This window comes from Corvus moneduloides, chromosome 6, assembly GCF_009650955.1.
Source record: "Corvus moneduloides isolate bCorMon1 chromosome 6, bCorMon1.pri, whole genome shotgun sequence".
In the NCBI taxonomy this organism is placed as follows: domain Eukaryota; kingdom Metazoa; phylum Chordata; class Aves; order Passeriformes; family Corvidae; genus Corvus; species Corvus moneduloides.
In genome coordinates, this window is record NC_045481.1 from 58,716,021 (window position 1) to 58,735,632 (window position 19,612).

Here is a 19,612-nt window from a genome sequence, read left to right on the forward strand (position 1 = left end):
AAAGTTCTAGTCTAAGTAACAGTGAAAAAAACAACAGAATTTTGAAATTCAAGTATATGTCCAATTCTACAGAAAGCCTGGATCCTTCCTAAAGTCTGACTTTATTTTACTGCATCACACTACTAATACCACCCACTTCCAATTGCTCTCCATGCAATCCAGCCCTTCCAGTTCTGGTTGATAGGAACTTCTCACTGAATCATCTCTTGTTCTGATCTCCACACTCTGAAAAGTATAAGCCTTGACTTTTATCAATTATTGCTCCAGAAAAACAAGACATACATGACTAATTCAACCATTTGAACATCAAGATGAGACCATTCATGTTCTACCATTGCTTTGACCTGGCAGAGATTTTCTCTGCTCTTCAAGGGTTCAGGGTAACTTAGTTTAGAGGGAAACACACAAGCCTCCAGTTTCCCACAGAAAAAATTATCTGGTGCCTCCCCTGCTTTTCCCTGAGCACACTGCATTTCAGAATTTTAAATCTCAATATACATGTTGTACTTCTTTTCCTTTTGTCCAGAATTGTGGTAAAGATCACTCTAAAGATCTAAAGATCACTAAAGATTTATTGATTTATTCAATGCTCTGCAATATAGTCTGCAATTCTGCCCATTGTACACCTCTGAAAGTTTCTTATGTAAGTTATCTTATGCTTACAGCCCTTAAACTGCCAGTATTCACACCGATGAAGATCTAAAATCACAGAACTATAGAATCATTTACCCTGGAAAAGACCTCTTCAAACATCAAGTCCAACTGTTAATCCAGCACTGCTAAATCAACCACTAAACCAAGTCCGTAAGTGCCACATCTACCACATCTTTTAAAGACGGCTAGGGATGGTGAGTCCACCACTCCCCTGGGCAGCCCATACCAATGCCAGCCAACACTTCCAGTGAAGAAATTTTTCCTAATATCCAATCTAAACCTCCCCAGGCACAACTTGAGGCCATTTCCTGTCATCCTGTCGCTGCTCAAGAGAAGAGACTGACACCCACCTTACTACAACCTCCTCCTGTTAGGTAGATATATAGAGCAATAAGGTCCCCTCTGAGCCTTTCTGTCTCCAGGCTAAACACCTCCAGCTTCCTCAGCTGCTCTTCATCACACTGATGCTCCACCCTTCCTCAGCTCCACCATGCTTTTCTGGATACACTCCAGCACCTCAATGTCTCTCTTGTAGTGAGCAGCCCTAAACTGAACACATTGTTTGAGGTGCAGCCTTACCAGTGCTGGGTACAGGGGGATAGTCATCGCCCTAGTCCTGCTGGCCACACTATTTCTGACACAAGCCAGGAATGCCACAGGCCTTCTTGACCACTTTGGCAGACTGCTAGCTCATGTTCAGACAGCTATCAATTGGCACCCCCAGGTCCTTTTAAACTTAAAGCTGGCAGCTTTCCAGCCACTTTTCCCCAAGGCTGTAGCCCTGCACACGGTTGTGGTGTTCTCCAGAGTTGAAACTGCCACTTAAAAAATACTGGCTACAGCTGAAGGATTGCTTAGTTTCCTCTTACACTCCTGGAGAACTCTGAACCACCTTGCCTGCATAGGGCCACAGCTCCAAATCTGATCACACCTTGTCTCACTGCTGGAGGTTTTGCTTTCCAGGAACAGTGGGCCAGCATTCAGCACCAGCCTTCTGGCACCATGCTGCAGGTGTACAATTCATAGCCAAGAATTCAGTCACAAACATCTTCTATTAGATGTTAAGTAACTGAGGTAAAAAGCTTTCACTTTTCATAAGAGATGAGTTAAATTGCTAACAAACAAAAGAGAGAGCAAGCACACTGAAGCAAGGCCAATGCTTCAGTCCAGGACAGCACTAGAGGCGTAGGACTTTCATACCGCTTCAACAGATATAGTTGGACAGAATTTCAGACTATGTATTTAAGATCTTGATATTTTCAAATATTATACAGCTATTCAAACAACCTCTTTTTAAAAAAAACTCTCAGAAAGGCTTATCAGCACCATAAGGTGTGCATGCAGATGTGAATACTGTTGACCCCAGCACATGACTTGTCATTTGGTTAATGCTGTGTAAGATTTGGACATAAACTAGTGGTGCTTGTTTTCAGATCTCATGGTCAACCTATTAGATAGATGTCCACCCAGACACAGGAAAAAATGTGAATTGGAAGCTAGCTAATACACACTGAAGAGAATCTTAGATTCCAAAGAAATAAACCAAAAATCAGAAAACCACACCCACAGCATCCAACTCTGTCCTCCCTCCCGTGACAGACCACCCCATCTCATGCCACTAAACAATTTACTTCCCCCCAAAGGGATATTAGAACTCGTAGAACTTGGTCCATCTCACAGAAAAACTTCCACTTGTCCATGCAGTATTTTCAAGAAACAACACCAGTTGCTTCTACATAAATACCTCCTGTAGATACCATATCCTCAACGCTTACCTCAAGGGTAAGTTATGCAAAGGTATTTGCACTTGATTGCTTAAAAATATAAAGTGGAAACAGATGACAACATCATGTCATTCCACTCAAATAGTCACACAATACTGAAACATTTCTGAGTCTCTCTTCACCACATACCAGCCTAGAATAAATATACAGAAAGGATTAAAGAATGAAAAAAGTCACGAGTTGACTGGATGAGCATATGAAGTTCTATATGATATGCCTTTTTCATTCCTAATTTAATCCAGTATTTTTGAATGTAAGATAAAAAGAGAGGAGAAAGAGATGTAACATTCAGATCCCTAGCTGGTTGTATTTTCAAAAGTAAAAATTAATGACATCTGATAAACTCAGAAAATTCGGATTTACATTGTTTTCTTAAATCATTGCCACTGTGAACGTATTTGGAGATAGGAGCAGATCCATTTCTAGCAGCATGCTTTTCTTAATGGAAATTTCAAACTGCTGCTTTATTTTGTAGAAGACAGACCTTACCAGTTCTCATCTCACCAAGTGTACTGTAGAAAACTGTAATAAAAAGAAGCTATCTTTTTTAAAATTAATCGTTGCGTCATACACAGAGCAACAGTTTCCATAGTTTACAGGAAGCAGTCACCCTTCTGAAATACTAGTTCAAAGACTTTGAAATTATTAATCAATAAGCACTGTCTGCCCACTTTACTAAAAACACTGCAATTTCTGTGGACTCTGTAAGGACAGAGCTGAGTCATGTCAGCAGAAAGTTGGTTGGGCTGGATCCCAGACATGCAGAGAACGGCTGCCCCACCTCACCTCGCCTCACCAGCATGGCATGTTCCTGACCGCTGTCTTGCAGCCACCCTTATTGTACCTGCACTCCCCTCTCCCCAACAGACTAATTGCACTCTGGGCCACAGCAGTATTTCAACAGGTTCTTTCAAGCTTTGTAGAGCTTAAAAGTTAAGTCCAAGGGGGTTTCTATGCTTATTAGTGGATCTGATTAATATGCTCTTTTATACTGTATTAGGGAAGGCAATCAGTACTGTTGTAGTCAAATTCTACTTAGAGTGTATTTCTGAGAAAGTAATTGAAAATAAAACCCATTTCGTAATTCAAATATTAAAGCAGAGAAGTAGCAATCATAAGCAATGACAGTATTTCCCTCCAACTCATACTTTTCTTTAGTGGGTACTTATGCTCCTTATCAAGCAAGTATAGAATTTCCCTCAGAGTAAGTTCAGAGCCATTTTAAATGCTGATGATGGAGAGCAGTATTTCATATATGACACTTTATAGCAAACTTCTGTTAGAAACTACATTGTTATTGCTTCTGTTGAGTTTAATTCTACCGGAAACTGACAGGAAACACTTCAGAAGCTAGGCCAGTGCACTTATATTTGTCAGGTTGCTAAATAGTAAACAGAGGATAAAAATTAAATTAATTATAGATTAAAATTCATATTTATATTTCTCTTTGTAGTTTACTAAAAATTTAAACACTATTTTTTCTCAGGACAAAAATTAAAATACATTTAGACTTAAAAATGTAATGTTTATTACTCATTAAATTTAGAAGAATGTCATTTTTGGAGAGCAATCTGAATTTTAGAGCCAAGAGCCACATGACCAAACATCCAGTACGTTTCTGAGACCATGATTTGCAATTATTTCTTTGTGAATTCTAGAAGTTAAATAGTCTATCTCTTACTTTATATGTTCTGTCTATTTTTATTTCATAGATGCAAAGGTAAAATTGAGGCTTCTGTTAAGTTCGAAAATTCTGCAAATATGAACATATTATCTCAGATAAAAAAAGTGCCATTAATAATTTGTTAATCACATCACCATTTACTCCATAAATTACTTCCTAAGTAATCTAATGGGAAATGGTGAAAGGTTCAATTTAATGACAGGCAAAAGAATGTCACTTGAGTTTATAGATCTATAGACTGTATTATCTATCCATAAAAGAAGTTGAAATTATTATTTTCTTGACAATTGCAGAGGTTTTGCAGACATTATGCCTATCACTGGCAGGTGCTGGGCTGTGGTCAGGAAATGTTGCAATTATTTTATCACACCAAAAACCTATTTTTACATACTCAGGTTTACATTGGAGGGCCATTTTTATGGGAAATTCATTCACATCCTGGTGACCTTAAATAAGGGCCACTACATCTCTTTGTAAAGCCATACACTGAAGGAGAAATTTCAACCTTCCCCTTTCTGGAACCGGCTTTTTTTCTACTCAGCTGGCACAGGTCTCAGATGCAATGTGACTCTATCAGCACAGAAGAAAATGCAGAGTGCAAAACCCACTGAAGAAACATGATGGTGACCAACATATGTAAAAACCTCTTTTTCTTGCCAAAAAAGAAAAGGTCAAGCTAATCTAGGTAACTGAACTTCAGCCTAACCCCATGTCTACTGTCTACTGTCCCAGTTCTACTCACTTCAGGCTATATCTATTGCACTGATTTTCACTGAGCTGGTACGGAGGAATGTGAATACCAGTGAACCAAATAGCACAATCTGTTTTGGTTTTTTCCATTAATAATCTGTTCATAGCTTCCTTAAACACTTACTCAACCAGTTAATGTAAGTTTAGGGTTCTTCTATAAATTTGGCTAATCTATAGCACTGCTGTTTTACTGCAACATCACTGCTTGCATATTCAGCTCTAAAGGCAATGACTGTCCTTGAAGAACTTCAGTATTTTTCTAAATTGTATGAACACTGATGTTTCACTAAAAAAAAAAAGTCTTAAGTATTGCACACACAAGGAAGCAATTCAATACAGCCTGACAATTACAGTAACTTTCAAAGCAGGGAGGTTTGTTCTCGATGGTTCCCCACAAAGCTTACACAAATCAAGACAATCACAAAAAATGACAAAGAATTTGTTCAGCAAGGATACTGACTCCTTTGTACACTGCTCTAGGAATTAAAAATTACAGTCAATGTGAATGGAGCACAATTTCCCTATGTAGTTTATTTACAGTGAAGGGATAATAAGCAATTTGACCAAAAACCATTTTGTTCACTAATGACTATTAATAAAATCATGTAAAGAACACATCATTATTGAAACAATAATACGATTAAAATGAAAGCGCGTGTTTTGAAAACTTTGGGGTTTTTTCTCAAGGTTTTGGGGTTTTTTTTGCAGATATTTCTACTAATGAATCAAAATCTAATATTCAGATAGTACAGCATTTAATAGTCCTCTGGAGGTCTATTGTTCCTACTGCAAACAGAATTGGAGCTGATAATTTAACTTCAACATGGTTTTCTTTGGCTTGCTTGTTTGGGATTAAAGTGGTTATCCTGAATTTAACTGACAAGCAGAAATTCTCTCTTTTCTTTTTGTTAGGAAAATTACAAATCTTTTCCAAGCATAGGTCCTTCACTATAGAACTGATCTTAACTTGGAAAATAAGCAGTGTGGAGAAATGGAATATACATTTTAAAATAGATTAAATGACATTGTATAAGAACATGTGTTTCAAGTAATGGTGCCACCTTCAAAGCACAAAATAAATAAGAATAAAGATGAAATTAAATACCTTGATGCGATTTTAATTATCCATTGATAAAGCATTAGCCATAGCTGACTCCTACCTAGCATCACTGTATGTACTCTTCGCATTGCTCTTAACAATGTTACATACAAAGAAGCTCAGCTGAGGAAAATATAAAACTAAATAAAAAAATCCAAACAAACAAATTAATAAAACCAGCCCTTATTCTCTCTGCTCCTCCCACCCAAAAAAACCACCTCAAAACAAAACACAAACCCTCAAAAAAAAACAACCATAGGAAAAAGCGTAAGAAAGTAGGAGAGGCTTGAAGACAAAAGAAATAGTTAGTCTTTGCAGGTATAAATCTCCTTACATCAGGTGGTAAAGTACCCACATACATGGACACCCAATTACATAATGATGCTGAAGAATAACTTATACAATTTACTGTGCTGTCATATGAGAGCTCATGCTTGGGAGTTAAAACACCAGATGATCGCAATCTGTTTCATACATAGAAAAAATACCCCTCGTCAAAACCCCACTGAGCAGCATATACTGAACAGCAAACCTAGTACAATCATGTGACTTCAAGATGAGTTTTTCTCATTCTTCTCAATCTAACATTTGAAAAGTTAATGCCTAATATGCTGTTTCCAGTTTTGTATAGCAGAAAAAGTCCACACACAAATTCAGCCTCATTCATAACCTCTGGACCAATTAGTTTTCAATCTGCTCCTGGCAGCATTCATATGACAATCACTGCTCAAGGTCACAAAACATTATCCATCAACTTTCCAGGTTAATTGTAACAATTCTAATTCTTCACAAGGGAGCATAACTCTTTAGCATGCTCTTAGAATTGCTGTCTGCCCAGAAAACATTGCCTTGGGAACACCATCCATATATGTTTCATTACCTCACTCTATAGCAAAGTGGTTTTGAATTATTCCCTTCTGAGTATGAGGTCTGTTTATAGAACCATGGAATTTTCTTACGCAAATAAACTTTTGTTCCAGAATCATGGAATGGGTAAGATTAGAAGGGAGTGGATCATCTGGTCCAACTTCCCTGCTCAAGCAAGGTCATCCAGAGAGCATGGCACAGGATTGCATCCAGGCAGTTCTTGAATATCTCCAGTGAGGGAGACTCCACAACCTCTTCAAGCAACCTGTTCCAGTGCAAGCAGGAGAGAAGTCCTGTCTCACATTCAGATTAAAATTGCTGTGCATCAGTTTCTGCTCATTGCCTCTTGTCCTATTGTTTGACACTGAGCAGAAATTGGTTCCATGCTCTTAACACCCTCCCTTCAGATACTTAGATATATTGATGAGATCTCCTCAAGGATGAAAAGGCCCAGCTCCCACAGCCTTTCGTGTTAAGAGAGATTCTCCAGTCCCTTAATCATCTTCATAACCCACCACTGGAACCATTCCAGGACCTCCTTGTCTTGAAATGAGGAGCCCAGGGCTGGACACAGCACTCCAGATGTGCTTCACCAGGGCTGAGCAGAGGGGCAGGGTCACCAACCTTGACCTGCTGGCAATGCTCTCCTTAGTGCACCACAGGACACAATTGGCCTTCTTGCCCACAGGGCACACTCATGGACACTTTGTTGTCCACCAGGTCCTTTTCCACAGAGCTGCTTTCCTGCAGGTCAGTCCTCGGCCTGTACTGATGCATGAGGTCCAGGTCCTTCTGGAGGGATGCACAGCACTCTGGGGTACTGGCCACTTCTCCCATCTTTGTGTCATCAGCAAACTTGCTGAGGGGCCATCTGCCCCTTTGCCCAAGTCATTGATGAGTAAGTTAAACAATACTGGGACTAGTATTGAACCTTGGAGGACACCACTAGTGGTGGACCTCCAACTAGACCCTGTGCCACTGATTACAGTTGTCTGGGATTGAGGTGAGGCTGACTTGTAGGTAGTTCCCTGGGTCCTCCTTCTTTCCCTTTCTTGAAGACCAGGGTGACAGTGTTTTTTTTCTAGTTCTCAGGAAGCTCTACTGATCACCAAGACCTTTCAAAGATATTTGTGAACAGCCTAGCTATGGTGTCTGCCAACTCACTCAGCACTTGTGAACACATCCTGTCAGGGCCCATGTAGCAGTGGATGTCAGGTTTGTCCAAGTATTCTCTAACCCAATTGTCCTTGAACAAGGAAATCTCTTCTCTCTGACCTTCTTTTACCCTGGGCACCTGGGACAGAGACTCCTGAGATCTAGCCATGTCAGTGAAGACCGATGCAAAGAAGACGCTCAGTAACTCTGCCTCTTCTGTGCCCTCAGCTACAAGGGCCCCCCTCCATTTAATAATAGGCCACATGATCCTCCTTTTGTTATGGATGCATTTGAATAAGCCTTTCTTGTTGTCCTTGACATACTTGCCCAGATTTAATTCCAGATGGGCCTTGGCCTTCCTTGTTTCACTTCTACTTACTCTGATAACCTCTCTATATGCATTCCAAGTGACCTGACCCTGCTTCCATCTCCTGTGTATCTCCTGCTTATGTTTGACAGGACTCTTCACTGCTTTGCCTGACTCCTTTCTCATTGGGATGCATCATTCTTGAGCCTGGAGAAGGTGGTCCTTGAATATCAACCAGTCTCTTGGACCCCTCTTCTCTGCAGGGCCTATTTGCATGGGATTTTTCCAAGAGATCCCTAAAGAGGCTAATGTAACTCGCCTGAAGATCATGGTTGTAATGTTACTTGCTGCCTTGCTTCCTCTTTGTCCAGTACTGAACTCCACAATCACATGATCCCTGCTGCCAAGGCTGCTCCCAACCTTCACATCTCCAACAAGGCTTTCCATTTGTTAGTATGAGGTCAAGCAACATGCTACGCCTTGGGGAATCCTCTACTACCTGTTTCAGAAAGTTGTCATCAGTGCTTTCCAGGAACCTCCTGGACTGTTTGTGCTTCACTGTGTTGTTTCTCCAGCAGATGTCAAGGCAGTTAAAGTCCCTCATAAGAACCAGTGCTGTGACTTTGAGGCTACTTCAAGTTGCCTGTAGAAGACCTCATCCATTTCCACCTCCTGATCAGGTGGCCTGTAGCAAACACCCACAATAGTGTCACCCTTACTATTATCCCCTTTTATCCTGACCCATAAGCTCTCAACTTACTCCTCATCCACCTCAAGTCAGAGCTGAATACATTCCAAGTCTTGCCTCACACAGGGCAACTCTGACACCAGCAAGCCCTTCCTCGTGTACCTCTCCTATAGAGTGTGTAGCCCTCCATGACAACGTTCCAGTCATGCGAGCTATCCCACATCATCTCCATAAGCACACTGAGATCAATATTGCAATTGATATTGATCAAGAAGAGATCAATTTTGCTGATCATCAAAATTATTTTAGGTGATTCTTATATCATTAATACTCAGGGACATAAAGTTTCCAGCATCGACACATGGTAAATCAGTGAGATTTCTATTGTGTAACACTAACTTCTTTTACCAACTTACTCGGGTCTTCATCGAGTAACTTGGTTTGGTAAAATAAAATCATAAACAAAAGTGAATTTCTTGCAGGTTCTGTATAAAACAAACTCTGAACTCAACACCATGCAATCCTCCTGTGGAATGACTCATTTTTTTGCTTCTAAGACTGCAATGGAACAAAAGCAATGCTGAGGCTGGAGAAGTAAAAGAAACAAGTAAAGAAAACAGCTCAATTACAGAAAACCGTCACTCTGCAGTGCAACTAACTTCACAGAGATTTGTTCTGCATGTGACTACCACTGTAAGTCCTTCTACCACCAGTCACGCTGCACCAGCAGCTGCCAATACCAAAGAGAATATAATGAAAAGAACAGAAATGATCAGTGGGGCAAAAGGCATACCCCTGAGGTCCTCTGATGGCACCACCTTCTCTTCAAATGTGTCCCAAAAATGGAATAAATAACTCAGCCACAAGCTTCCACAGAAGACCAATGTCTTTAGCAACATTTAGAACAACAGGTGACTTTTCCGAAGTGATAAAAAGTGCTGCACCTACACCTAGTTGCACAGTGACACCAAGTCATTCCATCTACACCAAGTCATCTACACTACTCTTGGGGCTTCAGTGCTTCCCAGTGATAACTCTTCAACCAAACCCACCCTGTTGTTCCCCATCAGTGTCACTCTGACATCACCCATGGTGAAGCAGGACAGTCCTACCCCATATTTCAACCCCATTCAGCAGACAAAAAAGCTGAACCATAATTCCAGCAATCCTACTGCATCACTTAATACAAAAGATGTCAATGAAGGTAAGGATCTAACTAAAGTCCAACTGGTTTAATAAAATTATAATGCTGAAATAAAACCTTTTTCTAAATTGAACTGGAGGCTTTATGAGACATGTGAACTTACAACTGACCTAGTACAGACTAAAACTAAAACTCACCCAAAATAAAACATATCTTTTTCAAATTATTTACTCTTTAATTCATTATTTAACACTTCCCAGAGTGAGAGAAGCTAGTGACAGGTACTGCCTATTTACACTGGAGTAGACCTTCCAAGCAGATGTGTAGAAATTAGATTTAAAACATACAGCACGTCAACTTATTAAAGTTCAGAAACTTTTGTGACCAAAGATGACTTCTTACAAACACTTCCAAAGGAATTACTCATTGTACATTTAATTACCAAGTTGAGTATGCGTGGGAAAACAACGGCACATAAAACTGTCATGGCACTTTTCTATCCTGCTATTCTGAATCAGGTCTTCAAGAAAAGAAAAGGAAAGATTAGAAGGCACAGTAATTTTTTGCATTAATTAGCTTTCAAGCTTTTAACACAGGACTGAAAGTACGGTTTGTACTAAGAACTGAAGGATTATCAGACTTTCATGTTTCCCATCATAGTTAATACATAGATAATAATTACAATGTACCTGAATTTTAGATAACACTGATTGAAAAGGAAAGAGGCTTGCAGAGCAAGTTCAGTTCCAAGAAAAACGGAATACCTTGAAGAAAAGTTCTATGAAATTTGAGGAAAATCTTGAAGAAATGCATTTATTCTGCTAACTGAACAGGTGCAAGAAGCATTACTGAATTTTTAACCTAGCACACACAAAAATTGAAATTCAGAGGCTGCAATTTTAACTGCTAGCTTAAATGCTTACAAATAATTGCATTCAAAGAATGATTACTGCTTATTTATTTAATTAAAAAATAGTGGTTGATTCAATAACTAAACCTGAAACCTATTTATTTGACTAAAAACTCATTTAGCTGCCTTTATATTTTTCCTAAACCCCCATTATCCCTCCAAACCTTAAGGATGGAGATGTCTGTTTTCTTTCATAAAGGCAGAAAGTTTCTGCAGAGAGGCTGGTTTAGTCATAGTTTGCAAAAGTGTTTCAGATCCTTGGTGAAATGTCTTACTCACTGGTTTTATAGATTTCTTATTCCCATTCAAATGTTTCATCTTTGTTCCTTTTTCCCCCAGACAAAAACAACAAAGAAGGAGTAATAGTTGGCATCATTGTAGGAGCCATTTTGGGATCTGTATTAATTGGCCTTGTTGGATATTTTATATGTGCTAAGGTCTGAGCCATTTTCCCACAGATGGCTTTATGATGATACAAGCAGTGACCCAGGTAAGAAACAGTACAAGTGTTTTGCATAAGAACATTTCTTATTTCTGCGCAGGGCTGGTTAAATGGTCTGGTCTTACTGAATTATTAGGACATCATTGACTCCAGTCAAACTAGTTTTCAACTGACATTAAGTTATTATTTTTAAATTTTAGTTCAAGCAATATGCCTCTTAACTCTATATCTTCTCCTTACAAGCTATTTTTTTAACCTCTGAAATATCAGGAAAATAATACCTAGTATTGGTGAACCTGTTCAAAGGATTGTGGGCAAGTTCAGAACTATAGCTAAAAAACTCTCCCAAACCTTGATTAACTGAAAAAAAGCTAGACTCTTTAGTCATCCAGTGTCAATTACCGAACTAAGGATGAAGCTATATCGGTAGAAGTAAAAATACTTTTAAGAGGTTTAAAAAGATGATTGCTTTTGTCTTCTCCATGAGTATGTAAAAACTTGCATTGAAGTGCAATCATACTCCAAACATCTATATTATGTTCCCAGACCTTATTTTTAAATGTTTAAACAAATACTGAGAGGCTAAACACACCTTTTTTCTCATAGAAAATAAAATCAAAATAAATTCTGGCAATATGCCCTTTTCAGCTTAAATGCAAGAGCTGAAAGCTGCCAGTAAATCAGATTAGGAAGTAGCTTTGAAAGTTGACCACTCATGTGGGTGCTGAATGGGTGTTGCTGGGAGGACATGAGTTATCTTCAGAAAATCATGCATCAGGGCCCTCATATTTTGCTCTCTCTTATGTCAGAAAGTGGTTAACTGGACTTACATGTGAGGGACTGCTGAATTAAACCATGAGGTAGCCAGTGTATAGGGATACAAATCTTTCAAGCAATATATAAAAAAATCATTACAATATTCTTTCAGTTCTTCACTTAGACAACTCTCTTGAACCATACGATATGAAGTGCATCAGATGTGCATTTCAGAAGTGCATCAGATGACAAAACCAGCACAGCAGACAAGACAGAGGAAGACAATGCAGGGTGCCCATCTGATGGCATTCCAATGGCTGACATCACACCATACCACCCTGCATTGTAATACTTGCTTCAGATTATATTCTTGCCTGTTATCTACACCCTTTCATTTTTTCGAAAACAACCTGGCAGTTGTTACCTTACAGCCATTACTGTGTAAACAATGTCTTGAAAAGTAAGGAAAATCACAAGGTACACCAATATACAACATGCAGGGTTCAGTAGCAGAGCATCACTCCTCTACTTTGTAATTGAATGATTAACCTATGGTTTTCCTGGATGGCTTTTATACTTGCTTTTTTAGAAATAATATCGAGAAATAGCACCCAGGTAAGATTCTGCTTTGTGTAACTTTGGTCAACAATGTAACAGAGAAAAATTTGACTAGAATTGCAAAGATATTTTAGTATCAATACAAAAAAAAAATCCTCAGCTTAACTACTTTGAAGTGAAACTATTCAATCAAAATATACTTTCTATCTGATAAATGACTCAGGTAATTATTTTCCCAAATTTACATTTGTACCTTCTTCAGTGAATATGACAAGATTGATTAGATTTACTTGGATTATTTAATTTGGATTACTTGAAGTTTGTTGGGGAGAATGGAATTACTGAGTAATACAAATTACATCTAACCTTTGACTAGATGACACAGAATTCAAATCACTATCAATGGGAAGGAAGATGACAAGCTTCTATTCCTCTGTCAAACTGATCTGTTTGAATTGCAGGCTAGATCTGTAGAAATTATTTAAAATGTGTCAGTACAGATTAGATAGAAGAAATACTTAACATGAGAGGAAAGGAATTATCTCTGATACACATACAGGTATCCTGAAAAGCATGGTCCAGTTCTGTCCAGCTAAAGAGTAAAATTATGGCAGTATAATGCAAATAATTGCATAGTTTATCCGTTTGCAATTACTAGACATGTCTATATAGAAAGAAAGAAACAAAGAATATGTAAAAGAAACAATTGTAAAGTCATAGAATAAACAAAATAAAGTGCAGAGAAAACTACACATGTGGGATATGGTCTTGTCATTATGCTCTGCTAAAACACTGTAATTATTGTGGAGACTGTGGATCATGTTGATGGAATGGAGTTATCTCACTAACTGTCTGTGAATGTTGCAATGAGGTTTTATTTGATATGTGAGTAAATTACATGCACATACACCTCAGAGAGAAACTATGTCAGTCACACTGAATATGGGCAAAACAGGTATTTAGAATTTAAAATATTAAAGATTTGAGTCCATATATGCAGTTTTGCCAGTCTTTTGGAGTTCAGTCATAAAAACAGCATATGTCACATCAATACCAGAACCTCATTTCTAACATTGTATCCAGCACGTTTGGTAGCAGACTGAAAATCTGAGACATTCACTTAAATTACATGGGAATATTATTCTGGATGCTTGATATGAAGAAAAATGTAATGCTCAGCTTTCACCTTCCTTAGCCCATACAATGCCATCTTTCCTGTAGTAAAGCAGTGTCATATAAGCAAATTCCTCCTTACACTTGAACCTTGGCCTCAGCTGAAAATGGAAAGAGTTCTCTTGAAGGAGAACTTTTAAGACAGAGATGAAGAGATGCTAAGAAGCTACCTGTGTCGTCCGCACTGGTAACCATATAATTAAATGCACTATATTTTAGGAATTTTTTAAAGTAATAATTAATATTTGCAAGGCAGAAATAATAAAATTAGGAGTAAATGAAGACATAGCACTGAGGCAAGTAATCGAAGTGTGCCCGTTAGTTATAGCATGTTAATTTTTAACAATACAATCATAATTTTCACATGTATGGGGATGTGCTTCTGTTTTCCATGTAACTATTTGATGTTTTGCTGTTGTTTGTATGCTTTTACTTCCTCTTACCATGCCAGCCTCCAAAATTTGTGACATTTGTTCCTCCTTCACTTTAAGTTAGAATCATTAATACTTTTTCATACACATTACATAAATAGAGCTGTTGTTTACCATTTCATTCAAAATTGTAAAACTCTGGCTTGAATGATGACAGCTGCATGTATGTGAACTAGTGTAATTTTCTCAGGGTTTACACTGACAAACATGTACATTGGTAGAATCAATTATCTCTTGTTCCATTCTTCTTCCCTATTTCCCAGCAGCAAAATCCTATTAGCTGCAGTGAAAGCTAATTCTACCAAGTATTGCATGCTGAAACCATTAAATCTGTCTTTTATGGCACTATTACACTGACCTTCTACAAGAGGCAAGACTGTTCTTGGTAACTCCTGTTCAACAGTGACCTCTGTGGATTATCCCCCTGCTTGACTTTGAGCCCCGCAACGTGATGTGTGCGTGATGTCAGTGTGAACATAATGAGAGATTCAAATTAAGAATTTGAATGTAAATACCTTAACTGCAGTAAGCACTTAACATCAAACCTTTCCTATACTTTCCTCTAATTAGCTCCCATAAAACCATTCTCACTTATTCTATAAGAATCCTCTATAAGATGTGATTTTTATATTGGGTCAAGATCAGTAAATTAACCTTCATGTCTGCCTCTAAAAGGATTTTGGCCTGAATAATATAAAATTCAGGCTTAAAGACATTTAAGACCCTAAAGACAGTGATTACATTAGCCATAAAAGATGTTACTCATCAATGGCATAGAAATTTAAGTTAATGAAAACAAAAAAAATTAATTTATGTGGCAAAATCATAATCCTTCTTTAACTTTTATCAAGCACTATAAACTCCCTTTATTAAGTAATCATATAAAATAGACAGGTGAACTAAAAATAAAAAAAAACCCAAACAAGTAAAAATGTACTTACCCCAGATTGCCATGAAAATTGCAAAGAAGACAGTCCCTCCATTATCAAACAAATGTGTAACCTGAATAAAAAATATAAATACATCAGGAAAAAATAACACTGCCACCTCATCTTTTGCCCCAGACAATCCCAGAGTACATAACTGGTGGTGGAAACTAAAGGCTAAGCATTCTACTAAGTAATCCTACTAGCACGTTTCTTCTACCAAGGTTTGTCAATGTCACACTCTGACTTCCAGTACAATTTGAAATCTGCTGTTCCAGAGTATCACTTCATGCATTATCAGTCATTTTGTTTCACAGACACTGAGCTGTTTTGTCCATGTCCAGACAAGCTAAAATTTCATGCAGAATTCTTGTCATATGGTAGGTCAAACTTAATCTCAATCATTTCTATTTTAAGTTTTCTAAGAGCTCAAAAAAACTCTTCACTTTTCTCCCTCTACATACTTAATGTTTCTATTGATTCCATTTTGTTCTTCTACCTAGGTATTTAGCAGCTTCTCTGCAGGTAAAAATAGCATGTATTCCTTTTTATCCAGACATGTCAGCCTCTCAAATTGTTGACATATTCTCCTTCTTAAAAGGCTTGTGCACCTAAACTCCAACAAACATTAAATAGTTTCTAAATATCACTTCCCAGAAGTCTCCATAATTCTAAACTGTGAAGTTAATTTCTTCTCATGAATGCTCTTCTCTTAAGTTAGATTTACCCCTTATCTTACTCTTTGTTATAAGATTTTTTGGTCAGAACAGCTATTCAGCTGCAAAGCCTAAGGCTTACTGATTGAAAGTAATTTTTAAAATATAAAGTACTTATTTATTTATATTTAGTTACATTTATTTGTTCATGCTTACTGAAAATAAGTATTGATTGAAAATTAGGTTTTGCATGCCTTTTAAACATCTGAGTGGGTGAATTTGATGTCTCACTTACGAAAACACCACGATTTATATTACAAAAATATGAAATTTCTAATATTCAAGCCATAATATGAAGCAGTACTTAGGAAGCTTGTAAGTTCAATGTCCTTTCAGTAGATTTAAGGTTGCCAATTTATAGCAATGTAATTTATCCAGGGATAATAGGCCTACATTTCTTCTAAAAAAAGGTGGTTTAAGATGTTGTTGGCAATTACTAAGCAGTGCAGAGGCTTCAAATTCCTATTTGAAAAAAAAAAAAAAAAGCACAAATCACTATGAAATACTAGAGCAAATCAACTTATCAACAGGCCTATATTAAAAGAGGACCCGAAGAGAGAGAGAAAAGGAATGAAAAAGTACCTCTGATATGTATTGTCCTAAACCATACAGAAAATTAATGGTGATTTCCCACTCTTTGAAACAAGAAGAGAATGTCTTGAGATGGAATATTATTGAAAAGACTTTCCTTTCATTGATGTTGACTCTCTTGCTGGCTTAAGAACCAATTTTTAAGCTTTTGCCATGAAAATAAACCTGTCCTTATGCCAATGGAAGGGTGCAGGTAACCAGACTGTGTTTTGCTGTACTGTGACCTTCTCTTATACCTGAAGTTACACTAGCCAACAGGAATGTTCTGTACAGGTGTGCCAGGATTTGGGGGCTGACAGCCTGCCTCAGGCAAGTTACCTAATCTGCTCCTGCGAGAGCTGCGTGCTGCAAGGGCAACTCATACTGAAGACAGATTTTCATTCTTCTAGAAAAGGCTGGCGTTACTACTTCTGCCTCAGAAATCAAGAAAACTAACTCATGAATGCAGAAAAAGTTACTAGAAACAGTGTTTCTTTCCTATATTTTATTTCTTATTAAGTAAAATTATTATAATATTGTGAGAATTTAATTAAAAACACATCTTATCTGTATGTCAGTTATGGGTTTATTTGCTTTTTTTTTAAGGTTCTTACATGGAATTGACTATTTGGTATTGGAGATCAATAAATCCAGTATGTTCCATGCCAGGATCATATAGTAGGATCAACTGTCAATCAAATATGTTTTTGCTTTTTTTTTCCCTTTTGCTTCCATAAAGGAAAACACAAACATAATGGGTATGAGACTGAAAATCTGAGAGGTGAACAAAAGCAGCACAATATATCTGATGAATATTATTGGTTTTGAATGTAGATCTGTGTGAAGATGTGATCTTGGATATTCTGCTCAGGAAAGAGTGCATCTTTTCAAGAAAAACCAAAATGAACTAACCAACCAAGCAAACCTAACCCAGCAAAATGAATGTTGCTATGAGTAGAAAATAAATACTTGGCTCCTGATTCGGCATTGTCTTCACACAGAGTGTTTGGGTGAAAGTCTTATAGCACCACACTCAAAATTAAGACTTGATTCTCTTAAAGGCTAAATGCATAGTCTGAGACTCTGTTGATCAAGAAGGTCTCTAAGCAGAAACAAAATATTGTAAGACTCTGTCCTGCTTAGTCTACATATCTGACTGATGTTGTCATCATCAGGTAAGACTTCAGGCACTTCAAATCCACCTTGAATCAACACCCTGCCCCAAGTCAAGGCCAAAGTGTGATAGGTGCAGGACCAGCCCCAAGACCATGCGAATCACCACGGATCAAAGAGTCCATTTAATGTGGACGAAAATGACAGCCTGATCATTCAGTCCTTCAACTACAATAAAGGTATTACCTGCCTTTCCCTTAAATTATAAACATCACTTCAGTGCAGCATTTGTAAACGGGAGTGGGACAGGATGAAAGAAATGTGCAGGAACAATAAGGAAAAAGGCATCTTCTGTCTTTTGTCTCTAGCTTTACGAAACTTTGGCAGAAAAAGCATTTGAAGGATATGATTTTTTCCAGCAATTATTTGTTCTGTCCAAAGTGATCCTCTGCAGGGAAACTTGGCAGATACTTAAGGAAGAGCCCCTGACAGCACGTTTAATAACCTGAAACACGAGCACAGGCCTTACATAAATGAGGCAGGTCCCAGGACATAAGCAGATTTGGGGAGATGAACATCACTTAGAGGAACTCACTGTTCCTAATTAACTCAATGTTTATGTACTCTACAATGAGCTACTTGAATGAGCAAAGATTAAAACACATATTCCAGAATAAGGGTGCTGATACCTGAAATTAATCATGAATAGCTTCCCTTGCTTATTAGCTCATTGGTTATGTACAAGGTAGCCAGAGAAGTAAATTATGTTCCCATAATGACAAAGCCAGAGGAAAATGCTGACAATGCCATTTTCTTTTCCAGAGAGCAGATCCTATGCCTTATTTTTAAATATGTTAGTTCTACTTACTTATGGCACTAACAGTGTTTCAGAAAATACAAAGGACCATTTGATTTGAAATTGTTTTCTAAAATTACAGTTTGTTTTCATTGACTAATTTGGGTGCAAACACAGTGGAAATGCTTACACATGTTTAGGTATTTGCTGCTCAAACTGAGCAACACAGTGGTAATCAGCAGAATCACAATCCCTGCTAGAAACCCGGCAGTTCATAGCAAGAGGTAATGAGTGAAGCTGTTGTGAACTTTTCTTTAGAGACATCACAGTGATTTAAGGCATTGCATTATAACCTTTAGAAAAAACTTCATAAAGCTATTTTTTGTTTTTTATTTCTCTTTGCCATTTGAGTGACCAGATGGTAATCCTATTCCCTCCCAAAGAGAATTTTATCTCTCCCCCAGCTGGGGGAGATCCAGAAAAGACAAATCTTGAAAGGAGACAATTTTTGTTTGTTTTCTGTGTTCTAATCCAAAAATAGAAAATTAAATTTGTAAATGGTAAACATAAATAATTTAAAAAAATATTTTCACAGATAGGTTTGAAATGCTGAGTTTCACTCAGCATTGGTCCTATCTATAAGAAATTTTGACATCTAACACAAAATTGATTCTCTCTTTGACACTGCCGCAGTTTTGTTGCAATGCCATGGAAAGAGACAATCACATTTTATAAATACAGGCTTCTGAGAAAGATTTATTTTATGGGATAAAGAATACCAAGATAAAAGCCAAGGCTGCTTTTCCAGCATTATGAACATACCACACATCAAAATATATTGCTCACTTGCAAACACTGCATCTATGCAGAGATCCTTGTGATTATTTAAGTTTGAAAAACAGCTTCTTGTAGCAAAATATTTAATTGTATAAAATCTTTGCATTAGTTTGACAGAGCAAAGCAGGAGCAAAAATTCAAATACAAAGCAAGAAAGGGGAACAGTGTAAGAAGACAGTTAAAAGGAAAGTAGGAAAAACATTACAAAGAGTTTTATTATTAAGTCCTCACAGGGGACTCAATAAGTTGATG

The 19,612-nt window shown here is 37.6% G+C and overlaps 1 protein-coding gene across 3 annotated transcripts in view; it reads right to left on the reverse strand.

Moving 5' to 3' along the window:
- Positions 1–19,612, reverse strand: part of ANO3 (anoctamin 3) — a 205,424-nt gene that overhangs the window by 18,842 nt on the left and 166,970 nt on the right. For all 3 annotated transcript variants that reach the window (XM_032111236.1, XM_032111238.1, XM_032111237.1), the window contains exon 14: positions 15,344–15,404. In XM_032111236.1, coding sequence (XP_031967127.1) covers positions 15,344–15,404 — 61 coding nt within the window. The remainder of the gene's footprint in view (positions 1–15,343; positions 15,405–19,612) is intronic.